The 17,188-nt window shown below is 39.4% G+C and overlaps 1 protein-coding gene across 1 annotated transcript in view; it reads right to left on the reverse strand.

Annotated features, from left to right (window-relative positions):
- LOC131884040 (mucin-2-like) overlaps positions 1-10,646 on the reverse strand; it is a 21,222-nt gene extending 10,576 nt beyond the window's left edge. The window contains exons 1-5 of the mRNA XM_059231674.1: positions 8,393-10,646; positions 8,087-8,333; positions 2,159-3,642; positions 1,898-2,094; positions 1,704-1,800 (exon numbers count right to left, since the gene is read on the reverse strand). Of these exons, the coding sequence (XP_059087657.1) occupies positions 1,704-1,800; positions 1,898-2,094; positions 2,159-3,642; positions 8,087-8,333; positions 8,393-8,432 (2,065 nt within the window). The 5' untranslated portion in view covers positions 8,433-10,646. The remainder of the gene's footprint in view (positions 1-1,703; positions 1,801-1,897; positions 2,095-2,158; positions 3,643-8,086; positions 8,334-8,392) is intronic.
- Positions 10,647-17,188: the final 6,542 nt, after the last annotated feature.

A 17,188-nucleotide genomic window follows, 5' to 3' on the forward strand; every position in this document is an offset into this window, starting at 1 on the left:
ATTTCGCTAGGTTGGGGCTACCAACAGAGAAGAAGAGATAAGAGTCGTCGACTACGATGACCTACTCTTGGCTGACCAGCTAGCTAGCCTCAGCCAACAAACACCAACTCGACTACAGGAACAAGCTAACATCAATGGAATGGAATAGAACAAAAGAAGGTTCTAGAACCCAATTTTGTGTCGAAAATAGGAAACTAAACTGATTGTAAACAACAAGAAATATCGACTACGTTTACAAGTATATGAAATGAACAGACTAAACAATAAAAAACAAAATGAACTACTCCTTAAGCCAAAAATGCATGAAATAACCTAGAATTGGGATAAAAATATTGACAGACGAAAAAAGTGAAATACGACATGAACATAAAAATAAAAGATATAAGACTAAACTACTAGAGATATGAAGAAATGAAAGCTAAAAAACAGAAGTGTCTTACCTTAGGCAGCCACGCGACCACTTACACAAGACAACACACTCAGACCGGCCGTTTGAAAAGATCATAAACAACAAAATGTTGCGACTGCTCTCAACAAAAGACTGGACTGAATTGAAGACGGGACTGAACTTGAGCTTGTCCAACAATTTCGAGCATGTCTTTGACAAAGGCCCTTGTCTTTAATTTTTTAGACCAACAATTGACCTATTCCGTTATTGAGGGAAGGATGCATCAAATCATACCGCACAGTGATCCGAATAATCGACAAGGAGTCTTAAAAATTCGGAGCAATGGCCCCAACAGACATTCTTGAATCGTTGTCAACTTCAACCAAACGGCAAAGCCATCTCTTTTTCAGGATTTTTCAAAAACCTTTCGGTTTTCCCTTAATCCCATAGTCGTAGTTAGAGTCAACCAAAGCTTTTTCAAAGCTCCTGATTATTCTGGGGGGCATATTTAAAAGGTCAAAAATCTCAAAATTTCCAAAACGTTTGCCCAAATCAAGTCTTGAATAGTCAATTTCACAAATCCTTGGCCAAAACAATAATGTGATCTGTTTGGAGGGGACACGAACTTTGTTTTAAGCGTGGCTTAAAATTAACACTGCATGTTCTTCTTATGATTCTATGAAGGAGAATTTAAGCTCAAAAGGAGTTGCAGTTACTTCCCTAAATTTATCATTTTCACCCTAAGGGATATTTGGCGTCAATAGTCCAATGAATACATAGTGGAACTTAAAAGGTGTCATGGATTGAGCTCAAAATCAATAGGGTGATCATGATGAGAGATATAAATCTATCCCGCCAAGATTTGAAACTTAAAGTCATAACCCAAAATTCACAAGAATCTGCAAAAAGACAACTAACTAAGGCCACAATCAAAACCGTTTCATATGGGAAAAGAAAAGGCACTTGTATATCACTAGCTAAGTCTTTGTTTCTTGATACTCCGGCACAGTCTTTTATTATACGACCAGTATATTGATAATCAGTTTTACAGTTATTTTGTTATGCAATTTTTCCCAGTGTTATTTATAGTTCTGCCGCTAATAAAGCAGTTGTTTCAACCCGCCACCAGCGTCCAGACAAAAAAATGCTTGGACTCGTCGACTGATGCTTTGTTTGAAATTTTTTTGGGTCAAATATGGTCAGATATTTTAGGGGTATTTTACAACATGATATATATTACTCCGCTCTCGATACGTTAATTTTCTAAAGATGATTAATTACGTTTTTCCCAAGTATAACTTTCTTCTTATCTTACACTCTTCCTTCACGTATTTCTTCATGTCGATCTCTTTTTGGCATGATTTAAAAAACCTCATTTCATTCAAAGTTCCCACACCATCCAGGGTTCCAAACTTGAAAGAGAAATAGATTTGAGAAAGTGAAGTTTATGGAACACGCCAAAACTGAACCGCTTTTTTTTCAAAGCAACTTTTTGATCATAATACGCACCTTAAAGGTCATGCACTTTGCCTTCTCACTCTTTTCCCGAAGGAAGAAATGTTGGCTTGTTGACAGTTTCTTATATTTAAAGATGTTATTGAATAATATATCGGTAATTTCCCAACGAACATTTTCACATGTTTGGTCCTTTGTTTCCAATACAATGTAATTCAGTTGCTGCCCGTTCAATTCGACGAAGACTGAATCTACACCAAAATTGAGCAAACGTTATTGATGGCAGAGGAACCAACAAAATGATACAAACCTCACCGATATCAACGTCTAAGGATATTTGAACATAATCTCCTGAATTTATTGTCAACCCCTGCGGATTATTTCCTAGGCAGTTGATCCAGACACTTCCATTCCATTTATGGCAGGCATTCATTTTGGGATTCTCCTGTTCCTCAATGCTGGTTTGTGTGCACATAAAAAGCACATTTAGAATCTCTTTTCTAGTTTTTGTAGTGTACAAAGTTGTTGTAGTTGTAGTTGTGGTTGTGGTTGTGGTTGTAGTTGTAGTTGTGGTTGTGGTTGTAGTTGTGGCTGTAGAAGTAGTAGTAGTTGTTGTTGTTGTAGTCGTAGTAGTAGTTGTTGTTGTTGTAGTCGTAGTAGTAGTAGTTGTTGTTGTAGTCGTAGTTGTAGTCATAGGGGTAGTAGAAGTAGTGGTAGTAGTAGTAGTAGTAGTGGCAGTAGTGGTAGTAGTGGTAGTAGTGGTAGTAGTGGTAGTAGTGGTAGTAGTGGTAGTAGTGGTAGTAGTGGTAGTAGTGGTAGTAGTGGTAGTAGTGGTAGTAGTGGTAGTAGTGGTAGTAGTGGTAGTAGTGGTAGTAGTGGTAGTAGTGGTAGTAGTGGTAGTAGTGGTAGTAGTGGTAGTAGTGGTAGTAGTGGTAGTAGTGGTAGTAGTGGTAGTAGTGGTAGTAGTGGTAGTAGTGGTAGTAGTGGTAGTAGTGGTAGTAGTGGTAGTAGTGGTAGTAGTGGTAGTAGTGGTAGTAGTGGTAGTAGTGGTAGTAGTGGTAGTAGTGGTAGTAGTGGTAGTAGTGGTAGTAGTGGTAGTAGTGGTAGTAGTGGTAGTAGTGGTAGTAGTGGTAGTAGTGGTAGTAGTGGTAGTAGTGGTAGTAGTGGTAGTAGTTGTTGTTGCCGTAGTCATAGTTGTCGTAGTTGTCGCAGTCGTTGTCGTCGTTGTCAACGTCGTAGTAGTCATAGTCGCTTTAGTCGTCGTCGTTGTCATAGTCGTAGTAGTTATAGTCGCTTTAGTCGTCGTCGTTGACTTAGTCGTCGTCATCGTCGTTTTTGTTGTTGATATTGCTGTTGTTGTTCTTGGAGTTGTTATAGAAGTCTGAGTTATTGGAGTCGTCGTGGTTATGGCCGCCGAAGTTGTTATTGCAGTTGTAGTAGTAGTTGTTGTTGCTGTTGTTGTTGTTAGAGTAGTTGTAATTGTTGGAGTCGTCGTGAGCATGGTCGTTGTAGTGGTTGTTGCAATTGTAGTAGTAGTAGTTGTTGTTGTTGGAGTAGTTATAGTTGTTGGAGTTGTGGTCATGGTCGCTGTAGTGGTTGTTGCAATTGTAGCTGTTGCCGTAGTTGTAGTTATCGTGGTAGCCAGAGTTGGCGTAGGAAATATAGATGTTGTTGACACGCTGTTTTCGCTTATCGGTCTTGTTGAAGCAGAAGTTGTCATGTTGATTGCTAGTACTGTGGTTTTTATAGTGCTTGGCGTCTCCAATAATGCCGTTGTAGCCTGGTTTTCTTTCAATAGCCTAAAGGGTTTGATTTCAATTCTGATTTTTACTCATAAATATTAATTGATTGTGTTTTTTTACCGTGGGCTGAATCTCGAATGTTACAGTTTGAAATTACTCCTAGGCACACATTTCAATAAAATCATCCGCCAATCAAAAATCTTGTTAAATCAAATGATCTGCAGGTCTCCGGTTCGTACAAGTACTCTCTCAAGCGGCAAAACATGGATTCATTTGGTTCCTGTTTCGTTGTTCAAAACAGTTTAAAATACTTTTAGGATTCATTGTTCATAATATGCTGGTTGGAAGGAGCAAAAATTGACAATTTCTGTTGAGCGTCAAGCTTCCTCAGCTGTCATGAGATAAAGCAAAACTTAAAGGCCATTCTCGCAGCAGAAAAAAACGAGTAACGAGTACTTTTTTATAATTTAGGTACAAAAACATCATTATAAGTACACCATTTTAAAATGGTATGGACTTGCATTTCCTGTTTCGAAAAGAGGAACGAATTACTTTAATTTTGTTACTTGCAATTTCGTTCTTAATGCCCAAGTCTTCAAAAACATAATAAAAGAGTAACTATGGTATTTGAAAATTAGACCATTGGGAGGGTACATATTTGTTGAGGAATTTAGAGACGATGGACTATTATTTAGCAATGAACTTTATTAAGACAAAATGGATGAGGTAATTAGAAAAATGAAGAGCAAGCTACTCGTATTGTCTGTCGGGGAGCTTTCTAGTACTAGTAAGTACATAGGAGGAAATGACCGGTTAGGCAGGTACTATGGCTGTAGGTGTTGGATATGGTGGTGAATATGGATTAGGGGATAAGAATGCATAGCGGGAAATTATGTGTCCTTACACCTCCCCTTATGATGAAATTCGCAATTGTAGCCTTGATGGAGATTTTCGGATCCTTGAACTGCACCAAAGGTCCTCTTTTCTTCGTGATGCACTCTTCTTTTTGACATTGGAAGAACTCCCGGGGAAAGGTGAGTTTAAGGCATCGAGATGTTTCTATTCCTGGTGAGGATTCTCCCATCAGCCAGGACATCATAAGATCGGCCATTTGGGCGCATTCTTTGAACTGTTCCGAGATTGTTCCATTTTCCGGAATAAGGGTTTTGAATTTGAACTGATTGACCGCTTGTCAATACGGGAAGAGGTCGAGTTGACAAATCATGACGAGTCTTTGTCACAATATCTTCCCCACGGCTAGTGGTTCTGCATTTGCGATCTCCTCTTCTTCCAGGAGTTCGTATCCTTTGGAAATTGCAGGGCAGAGAGTCCTATGCGGCCGATGAAAAATCCACTGCGTAGGACTCAGTCCAACCGTATGAGGGACGTTCCGAGAATGTAGAAGAGCCAATTGAAAGTCAGACCAATTTTGGGTGTGTTTGATAATGAGAGCCTTCATGGCCTTCACAACCGCTTCTCCATGGCGGTTAGATCGGGCATGATATGAAGAGCTGAGCTTGTGCTCGACACCATACTCCCCGCAGAAGGCAGTTAATTGGGCAAATGAGCATTTCGTACATCTTGTTGAATACATGTGCTTGGCCAAAGTTGAGCCCAAAACTAAACTTAGGCAACTCAAGAGATATAGCTAAAGTTAAGTAGCAAACACAACATTGGATTAGAATTTTCGGCTGCTTCTGGGTCAAAGACACAAGCTTTTGACAACTTATCCTAAGAGTTGAATTAAGAGTCAAACTTCACCGTCCCATTTTGTTGATCAGATATATGAACTTTTAACAACTTATCCTAAAAGAAAAATTATGAGTCTTCACTGTCCCATTTCGGTTTTTGCCTTCAAAATTTAGCTTTGACACTGAAGGACAAATTCATAAATCCACCCCCCCAATTGATTATATTAATGATTAGATGTATAGTATTAGCCATTGCAAGCCTATGTTTTCTTGTCAAACTGTTATTTCGAAAGTCACAACCTTGAGGGTCACCCCATGAACTGGGTTATCATTTAGAATCTGTTAACCGGCCGACCCTAATGACAGCTCTTCAGGCCAAAGTTCTATAATCCCTAAACAAAACACCAATAAATAATATGTTTCAGTACTTGGACCAAATTTTGACCAAATCTTCACCAAAAGTGTACACTTCAACGATGCACCTTAATCTTCACATATTTGTTGTCAGTTCAAATTTGTGTTTTGTTTAGGGATTATGCTTTCAGAAATGATGAACTTTGTTCGGTTTATTTGGGCTGCTCAGCTTACAAAGTGATGACCAAGCCCATCAGGACGGTATTGCCAGGGTGATTGAGGTGATGCCTCCCACTATCCCAGTTTTCCACGAGACTTGGAGTCAAGTTTGACTTTTGAAAGCCATACAGGTTGCTTGCCAACTTGACAATCCACGTTACTAGATAAAACAACAATTATAGCTTTCATTGGCCGGGAAATTTCCGTCATAAAGAAAGTTGAATGATCAGTAACCCAAGTTGTCAAGTGCATTTGCGACCATTGTGTTCAATAATCAGTGTTGAAGGACCATGTCCAAGTCGCAATTAAGACTCAGGCCTGACAGATCCATTCCTGGACCTCCAACTGTATGTACTATTCTTAGTATTGTGTTTTGGAGAGTAGAACCACAATAATTTGCAAACACCAAAGGGAAAAGATCAGTGAAAGGACATCAAAGTGCGAATGAAGTTATTACTTTGAAATATTGCCAATCATAATAAACCCATGTGAGTATAAAATTCTGTTTGCCTATCTTTTTGCCATAAAAACGCCTTTTTACTGGAAATAGAAACCTTCAATAAGGGCATTGGTCAAACTTTGAATTGAGAAAAAAAAACATTTCTCGTGTTAGCTAAATGTTAATTTCATTGTCATCATCTAATATATTCATATTTGTAATGGTATGATTAAAGGTTGCAATAATGTAATTGTAATTGACTACAGGATTGACAATCATGTTCTAAGGTTATGAATGAATGTTCTCACAATTCAGTTTTAAAGTTAAAGCTTGTTTAAAATTTAAATCAACATGTACAAATGGTAACTCTATATTGTTTAATAGTAACAGTTTTCATTTTTGTACATGATTGTCACAGAAAAAATTGAAAGACAGCTATATGTAATCCTGCCAATAAGAGTAAATAATATGCTTTCCTTCAGAAAAATGTTCAATTTTGCAACAAATAGTTGGAATAACTACTTTATTAGGCATTGAATTGCCGTATCAGATAGTCATTTTAAATATTACTCAAGGTTAACTTGTAGCATGGAACGTTTAAAGCCAATTAGATGCATGCTAGTTAAGAACTTCAAGCACCCAGAGTTGAGCCGAAGTCGGCCATCCTCTGTTATGCAGAAAAGGGAGATTGCCGTCCAGGGGTAGCCGTCCCTGGTTGACGATACAAAGTTAGTTTCTGGTAGAAATGGCCAAGATTCCACTAGCCTTGCAAAGGACCTAAAAAGAATCTACTCTTGGGTTATGTGGGCGGGGGGATGAAATAAGTGGAGAGAGCCGGATTGGATTCGGGGAATGGATGTATATTATTGAATGGTGACTGAAGAAGTGAGGGAGAATGAAGAGTACTATGGACATTTGATAGATGGCGGGATATCGATTAAAAGGCAAGACCTCACAGGTTACTGAGAGTAATATGGCCCCGAACGGAATGAAATTCCGCGCAATGACGTTTGGGTCAACTCCTTTAAATAATTAAAGGTTCAATGAGCATTTCCAGATGAAAGTGGGTAAAGCTTTTCAAACGTATGCATATACTGGGCTTCTAACTCCTGAGACAGTATCACGATGCTAACTCTGTGAAAGTCAATTGTCCAGCCACATCTTGAATATGTCTCGCCCATTTGGGCTCCCATGAGTTCAGCGAGTTTGCTAATGGTCGAACAAGTTACATTAGGAACATTGATGCAATGAGAGAGCTCTCGTATTGGGAGAGACTAAACAAGTTGGGTCTGTACATAGTTCAGAGAAGGCGCGAAAGGTATCTGATACTGTACGTCTTCAAAAGCATCCATGAGCTTTGTCCCAACCCAGAATTTAGGGTCAATTCTAGTGACCGTAGAGGCTTAATGTGCGTTTTGAGAGAACCTTCAAGCCCTCGAGAATCCAGACTAGTTCGAACAATGAAGTCCACATCTCTTCTTTCTCGGGCTCCTTCATTGTTTAATTTGCTTCCCTCTAATATTCGTAGGGAATACGTAGGCCTTATTCATCGGTTGCATCTTTCAAGTCAAACTTGGATACATTTTTAAGTAGCATTCCAGATCAACCTTTCATTCAAGGACTAACTCGGTCTGCCAACTCAAATTCGTTGGTAGACCAAATCATCGTATAAAAATCGAAAAACAGAACAGAAAAGGTTTCGAGATTGAATGAACGTTCCATACAATTTTGCTCCATTTTATCTGTCTTAATTCATTTGTCGCCCGCTCTCTGATTTCAAATCCTTGATTTCTCTTACGTGTCATGGTATTTTGAATCTGCAAAGATCTGCAAATCTCCTGGTCTTAGCTTTTCATCCAGCATTCCCAAGCGGCAGGTGTTTTCCAACCACGTAAAGCCCGTGCATTCTTCACCTTTTTGAAGGCAAAAGCTTCCACATTCATTAAGGTTTCGTGCCAACTGTACATTAGTAATGTTGAAGAATGCTTCTTGATGGAAAAAGCTTGGCGAAAAAAGCTGATATCGCAATTTGGCAAAGCACGATCCTAAATCACAGATAATTAGTACTCCAACAATCAAAACCCATTTTCGCACTTTTACTCACCAAACAGAAAAACAAACATCCAAAATGGGGCTTTCTGCATACTTTATAGGGATTGGTTCAACAAATCCCAAGAGTTCAAAGTTGGTTTGATTGCTTGAAGGAATCAAATCAGAATGCCAACACATGTGGCACACCAATCAGAATGTGAGCCATGCTTTAAGGAATTGTCTGAGATGTCAAGCCTTGCACGATGATTAATGCAACAATCATGACATTAAATGCAAATCATTCGTCAAGTTCATCTTACGAAGAGAGCCAACTTTTAAGCAATTTTTCTTTTCAAACTTCCACGCGTGTGACAAGTAGAGCAATTCAACATTGGCAGCCACTAATCCCAGTCAAATTGGTCCTTTGAATAGCCTTTCTTACGACCTTTTTTTCATTGGTGCGTATTGAAACCCACTTCCAACTCGAGTTGCTCTTTAAATTTGTCTCCCCTTTGAAGGAGCTGGATTCGTCCGCGTGTACACTTGATCTCATCAGTAGATCGACTGTTTATTCTTGTTCGCGATCATACAACAACATGTGGGAAGTGACCAGAATAAGTATCAAATAATGGCTCACTACACCATTCCCCTCCCTAACAAAAGATTATTAACAACACTGAGAAATTCAATTATTACAAGCAAAATCATGATGTGAATCGTATTGGTGAGCGAATAGGTCTACCTCTTGTAGTGGTGTGAGTTGTCAAACGTGATGGGTGAATACTATCTGGCCGAACATTAGCGACCTTAAGTCAATCAATTGAACCATTTTTAGCAACGCCGTCGATGTTCGATGCAACATATTTGTCCAAACGACTGATCACCCAATAAGGCCCGCGGTATGCTCTGGAAAGCCCTATTTTAACCTCGTTCCAAACAAAAACGAAGTCTGTCTTGTCCAGATTTTTGTCATGATAGGAAGCCTGTTCGCCATGATGGTTGGGTTGAGAATATCCCATTTGAGCCATAGCCAGCATTAGTTCCCGTATTTCCCAACGGATCCGATCTGAATTTGGTATTGTGCTTTGAAACATTAAGCCGGGAAGTGTTGGGCTAAAACCAAATGCCATTTGCGCGGGAGAAATTTCGCATTCTTTGACCGAATTTCGCATATTGATTAGGACAACCGGAAGCACTTTGGCCTACGAATGATCACAAGGGATCATGGATTGCATGGATTCTTTCATTGTGCGATGGGTTCGTTCCACCAATCCATTGCACTGTGGATGATAGGCAGTTGTGGCTTTTGGTTTAATACCCAGCAAATTGGTGAATTCAGACCATATACCCGACTCAAATTGTGTTCCACGGTCTGATATGATCGTTTCTGGGAGTCCAAAAAATGCAATCCATTCTATAAGGGCAAGGGCACATGACTTGGTTGTCGCATCACTTAACGGGTAGGCAGCCGTAAATCTTGTATAACGATCTATGACCGTAAACAGGTAACGAGACCCATCCGAAACAGGTAGTGGTCCCACCAAATCCACGTGGATGAACGAAAATCTTGAGCTCGGAGCAGAGAAGGAAATCAAGGGTGCTTTTTCATGGCGATGTACCTTTGAAGACTGACAATCAACACAAGAACTGACAAATTTGCGTATGTCTTTTGATAGCCCTGGCCAGATGAAATGTTCCAATACACATGAACGCGTCCCTCAAATTCCGGGATGTCCCAGACTGTGAATATGACTGATGCAATCAGTTCGGACACTAGGTGGGACAAAAAGTCGTGGAATATGGCCTCGAGTATCACAGAGAAGTGAAAGGCCTTTGAAAATGACAGAGCGCAGATAGCCATGAGAGTTGGTCAATTTTGGATGGGCCGGATCGTTGGCTTGGGCGTTCGCCACTAGTTGGATGAGCGGATCGTCAATCGAAATTGCATCAACTGGAGCCCGAGATAAACCATCAGCAACGGTGTTGTCCTCTCCCTTTAAATATCGGATGTCCGTGGTTACTTGGGCTATGTAAGCCAAGCGCCTCTGTTGAGTTTCTGTTTGAGAAGGAGAAAACTTGATCATAGCACCGACGAGAGGCCTGTGATCAGTAATGATATGAAATTCCGTTCCTTCAACAAAAAACCTGAAATGCCGAAGCAATAGATAAATTGCCAGCAGTTCTCGGTCAAATGTGCTGAAACGGGATTAGGTCGACGTCATTTTCATGCTGAAGAAACTGACCGGTTGCCACATTTCATTCACCCAATGTTCCAGAATACCACAGATTGCCACCTTGGACGCATCACAAACTATTCTTGTATTGGCTCCTCTCCCAGGGAAAATGAGCTTAGTGGCTACTGATAATGCGTTCTTAAGCAAACAAAAGGCTTCATTGGATTCCGATGTCCAAGATAATGTGATATCCTTGACTGTGATGAGTTTGTGCAGAGGGCGCGTCATTTCAGCACAACTGGGAATAAACCGATGATAGAATGTTGTAAGACCAAGAAAACGTCGTAATTGTTTGGACGTAGTAGGCTGGGGTAAATCCCGAATTGCTCTCACCTTGCTAGGTTGTGGTTCCAGACCAGCAAAGCTAATGTGGTATCCAAAAAACTTGATGGCTTCAACTCCGAAAACAGATTTTTCCCGGCTTCAGACCAAACCATGACTATGAAGACGGTGAAAAACTTCGCGTAGATGTGCACGATGCTCCTTCAAGTTTCGGTTGGCAATTAGAATATCGTCTATGTAGACATAAACGAAACGCAGTCCTCTGAAAATCGCATCAACCATGCGCTGAAACGTTTGCGAGGCATTGCGCAAACCAAATGGCATCCTCGCATACTCAAAAAGTCCAAACATCATGGTAATGGCTGTCTTGTCAATATCCCAACCTCTCCAATCCATTACCGCCCCTGAAGTCAACAGTTTCGGTGTGTCTGTAGATGGAAACAGACTATTGTGAAGATTGGTGGTAAATTTCTCCACTTCGATAATCCGGTTTTTACTGGCCTTATCCAGGTCAGCCTTTTCCAGATCGCCATTGTCAGCCATGATCATGGGATCTACCACATAGTAAAAAAAGGAATATGCTAAGGTTAGGTCTGGTTTCACGAAGATTTTGCCAACCCTAATCCTTGGCTCCTCTACCACTTGGAAGCCTTTTCTTATAGCAGCACTTTTGATGCCTTTGGCCAGCTCATTGTGTCGCTTTATTCTGACCCCGTGGGTCCTCGGGCACACCTGTAGGGTATGTGCCAGGTTTCCCACACGATCAAAGCATTGCTTACAATGTTTTGGCAGGCTTGATTGACCACGAGAAGCTCTCGAGCGGGTTGAGAGGAGAGAACCCCTCACGTGGATGGCCGAGATATACTCCCGGTCTGAGAGCTTGGAATGTCTGTCAATGACCCAGAAAGATTTGTACTGTTTGCTCGGGGAGTGATGAGCTAGGCCTCTGCCATCCACTGAATTGTGGAGGACTTTGGCCCATCCCGCTTCAATCCCCTTTTTTGTCATCAGAAACTCCACACCATTCACCGCAACTGGTTTGCTATGGTCAGCAAGCTCTTTGGGAATGAGGGAGTCATTGGTAGTCAGGTGTGTCATGACTGGATCGCTAGAAGCACAGAGGTTCTCTATGTGGGCCTTTCTTAGGCGGTTCACTGTTGTGAACAAACTGGGAATTTCCAGTCCTCCCATCTTGTGGGACGCGTGGTAGTATCCCAGCGGAGTATCATGGGGTAGGTGTAATACCTCCCTGACAAACTTCCTGACAAATTTGTCGGTGCTTTTCCAACTCCTGGACTTGTACTCCGCTAGGGTGCTTTTGTAGTACTGTGACGGCAACACAATTGCGCAAAGGATGTGAAGTTTCTGATGAGGCTTCAACAGCCAAGCCTTCAAGTTTGCCAATTGTTTGTTAATTTCTATACTACTGGGCGCCTGTGTTCCCCGTGCTCCCATCTCCACTCCTAAGTATTGGTAGGTGTCCGAGATGGTCATTGTATCCACCACGGTGCCATTAGATGCGGTCACGATGGGATTTCGCGCAACAAACCATTTCTTCTTGGCTTTCCAAGATGCAATCTGGAGCGTCTAGCATTTTTTAGGATTAAGACTCATCCCAAAGAGTTCCAATTGACTTACGAACTGGACAAATGTCCGTTTCAGCCCCCTTGGTGTTTCAGCCACCAAGAAGGTGTCGTCAGCCAGCATACCGTAGTTTAGGAGACAGGCATCGCCCAACAAAACGCCCACCGCGTTGTCAATCTCCGCCACAGCTGCTGCCATCACGAAATTGAATATGTGGCAGGAGAGAGGGTCCCCCTGTCTAACCCCTACGGTACAATCCATGCTTCGTGAGTTTGGATCCGACACCAGCACAGTCGTTAGCCCTTGATGCGCCATCTTGAGGTAATTCACCAATGGTGGTGGGATACCCACTGATCGGCACGCCCTGAGCATATTCTCATGACTTACAGTGTCGAACGCCTTCCTGACGTCACAAAAGGCCAGATTCAGCGGCTTCAGTTCTTTAATCCGTTTACTCAACAGTATCTTTAAGAGCCACACATTCTCTCCGCAACCGTCCAGAGGTCTAAACCCCTTCTGGCGTGGAGTCAGTGGGATCTTTGCTAATCTTTTTGCAATGACACCGTGGAAGAGCCGGAGCACTACCGAACTTAGAGTGATCGGCCTGATATCCCCAGGGGTGGAGGCGTTCTTTACCTTAGGAATTAAGGTAGTCCGTCCAACCTTGAGGAAGTCTGGCAATCTTTGTCGTAGTAGGAACACATTAAAGAAGGAAGTGAGGTGTCCTGCATTTAGAGCACGCAATTGGGTAATCTTTATACCATCTCCTCCCGGGGCCCCGTTTTTTCATCCCCTTACGAGTTGCCACTACTTCCTCCACTTTGAAAGGAGACATCAGGTCCCATTGGACGGGATTGATGCTAAAAAGTGGTCTCGTGTCCTTTACTGATGGTTTTGAGAAGATTCCCTTCCACAATTCAAATTGGGCATTCGGGTCAACCTCGGGGGGGTCATCCAATACAGTGCCATTAAAAACGTTCTTTCCCGTCCGCTCCAGGTTCCGGTCGAACTGAAATCACAACTTCCCAATTTCCATCCTGCGTCGGTATAAATAAGGCAATTGTTGCTCTATTTGTATTTAATATTTGCCAGCTTTATCAAGTCAGGAGGGAATTCAATCAAGTCTAATGGCACATTGTGTTAACATCCAAATTAAAAACAAAGAAACTATCGAGGACGGCATTGACTGAAATTACTTCTATTTATATCTTCTTTGCAGTCAAATGTCTCTTTATTATATATTCAAAAACGCCACCATTATCGATTCAGGAGGGAATTCAATCAAGTCTTTTGACACATTGGTTCTAATACCATGCTTGTAACAAAGAAACTTTCGAGGACGACATTGTTTTATATTAAATTTACCTAAAAGTCTCTATCAAGGCAACTGTCACTATATCTTTTCCGTGTTTGCCAGCTTTATCAATTCAGGAGGGAATTCAATCAAGTCTTATGGCACATTGGTTTTAAATCCATGTTTATAACAAACAAATTATCAAGGACGGTTTTGAATTCAATTTATTCTATTTTTATCTTCTTTACAGTCAAATGTCTCTTTATTTCATATTCAAAAATGCCACCATTATCGAGTCAGGAGGGAATTCAATCGATTCTTATGGCACATTGGTTTTAAATCCATGTTTATAACACAAAAACTATCGAGGACGAATTAACTAGGTTAAATATGGAAAAATATTAGTGACAATTGCCATTCATAGAGACTTTTAAGTAGATTAAATATAAACTAATGCCGTCCACGATAGTTTCTTTGTTATAAATATGAATTTTAACCAAATATGCCATAAGTTTTGGTTGATTCCCTCCAGACTTGATAAGGTAGAAAATATGAGAAAAAGTAATTGCGACAATTGCCTTTATAGAGGACTTTTAAGTACATTTATATAAAACAATGCCGTCATCGATAGTTTCTTGTTACAAGCATGGATTTAGAACAATGGTGCCATAAGAATTGATTTAATTCCCTCCTGAATCGATAAGGGTTGCATTTTGATTATTGAAATAAAGAGACATTTGACTGCAAAGAAGATTAAAATAGAATAAATTGAATTCAATACCGTCCTTGATAATTTGTTTGTTATAAACATGGATTTAAAACCAATGTGCCATAAAACTTGATTGAATTCCCTCCTGACTTGATAAAGCTGGCAAACACGGAAAAGATATAGTGACAATTGCCTTGATAGAGACTTTAAGTAATTTAATAATAAAACAATGTCGTCCTCGATAGTTTCTTTGTTACAAGTATGGTATAGAACCAATGTTGCCAAAAGACTTGATTGAATTCCCTCCTGACTCGATAATGGTGGCATTTTTGAATATGAAATAAAGAGACATTTGACTGCAAAGAAGATAAAAATGGAAAAAATATTAATTCAATGCCATCCTCGACAACTTTTTTTTGTTATAACCATGGATTTGGAACGATTGTGCCATAAGACTTGATAAAATTCCCTTCCTGACTTATAATGGTGGCAAATATTAATAAAAAAATAGCGACAATTGCCTTCATAGAGACTTTCAAGTGCATTGTATATAAAAAAATGCAATCCTCGAAAGGTTTTTTGTTATAAACATGGATTTTTGTACAATGTGCCACAAGAATTGATTGAATTTCCCTCCTTACTCGATAATGGTGGCGTTTTTGAATTTAATTCAATGCCGGCTTCGATTTTTTGATTGTTATAACCATGGATTTAGAACCAATTGTCCCTAAGACTTGATTGAATTCCTCTCCTGACTTGATAAACCTGGTAAATATGGAAAATATAGTGACAATTGCATTCATAGAGACTTTTAAGTAGATAAATATAAACTAATGCCTCCACGATAGTTTCTTTGTATAAAATATGAATTTTAACCAAATATGCCATAAGTTTTGTGTTGAATTCCTCCAGACTTGATAAGGGTAGAAAAATATGAGAAAAAGTAATTGCGAACATTGCCTTTATAGAGACTTTTAAGTACATTGTATATAAAACAATGCCGTCATCGATAGTTTCTTTGTTAACAAGCATGGACTTTAGTACAATGTGCCATAAGAATTGATTTAATTCCCTCCTGAATCGATAAGAGGTGGCATTTTGATTATGAAATAAAGAGACATTTGACTGCAAAGAAGATAAAAAATAGAATAAATTGAATTCAATACCGTCCTGTTATATTGTTTGTTATAAACATGGATTTAAAACCAATGTGCCATAAAACTTGATTGAATTCCCTCCTGACTTGATAAAGCTGGCAAACACGGAAAAGATATAGTGACAATTGCCTTGATAGAGACTTTTAAGTAAATTTAATATAAAACAATGTCGTCCTCGTGATAGTTTCTTTGTTACAAGTATGGTATTAGAACCAATGTGCCAAAAGACTTGATTGAATTCCCTCCTGACTCGATAATGGTGGCATTTTTGAATGTGAAATAAAGAGACATTGACTTGCAAAAGAAGATAAAAATAGAATAAATTTAATTCAATGCTTTTCTCGATAATTTGTTTGTTGTAACCATGAATTTAGAACAAATGTGCCATGAGACTTGATAGAACCTCCCCCTGATTTGATAAAGGTGGCAAATATTAAAAAGATATTGACCAATTGCCTTCATAGAGGATTTAAATAAATTTAACAAAATGAAATGCCCTCCTCGATAGTTTCGTTGTGATAAACATTTTTTAAAAAACCAATGTGCCATGAGACTTGATTGACTTCCCTTCTCACTTGATAAAGGTGACAAATATTAGAAAAGATATAGCGAAAATTGCCTTATAAGACTTTTAAGTAGATGTAATGTAAAACAAATGCCGTCCTCGACAGTTTTTTTGCTATCAACATGGATTATAATACAATCTGCCAAATGACTTTAATGTATTCCCTCCATACTAGGATTTTAACACAATGGTTTATAAAACTTGATTAAATTCCCTCCTTACTCGATAATGGTTTCAAATTTGAATATCAATTAAAGAGACATTGGACTGCAAGAAAGCTTTAAAAAGATAAATTTACATCAGTGCCGTCCTTGATAGTTTCTTTGTTTTAACCATTGATTTAGAACCAATAAACCATGAGACTTGAATGAAGTCCCTCCTGACTCGATAATGGTGGCATATTTGAATATGAAATATAGACACATTTGACTACAACGAAGCTCTAAATAGAATTAATTCATTCAATGCCGTCCTCGATAGCTTCTTTGTATTTGATTTGGATGTTAACACAATGTGCCATAAGATTTGATCGAATTCCCTCCTGACTCGATAATGGTGGAAAATATTACTATAATTCAAAGAGACATTTGACTACAAGGAAGCTTTAAAAAGAATTCATTTTCATAAATGCGGTCCTCCATGGTTTCTTTGTTATAAACATGGATTTTAAACCAATCTTCCACAAGACTTGATTGAATTCCCTCCTGACTCGATACTGGTGGAAAATTATAACATCAATTAAAGAGACATTTGACTACAAGGAAGCTTGAAAAACAATAATTTTCGTAAACACTGTCCTCGATGGTTCGTTGTTATAAACATGGATGTAAAACCAATGTTCCACAAGACTTGATTGAATTCCTCCTGACTCGATAATGATGGCATTTTTGATTGTGAAACATTGACACATTTGACTGCAAAAAAGATATATATATAGCATAAATGTAATTCCATGCCGTCATCAATAGTTGTTTTTTGTTATAAACTTGGATATTACAACAATGTGCAAAAAGACTTGATGAATTTCGTCCGATAAGAGATGAA

This window comes from Tigriopus californicus, chromosome 7 (genome assembly GCF_007210705.1).
Source record: "Tigriopus californicus strain San Diego chromosome 7, Tcal_SD_v2.1, whole genome shotgun sequence".
Classification (NCBI taxonomy): Eukaryota; Metazoa; Arthropoda; class Copepoda; order Harpacticoida; family Harpacticidae; genus Tigriopus; species Tigriopus californicus.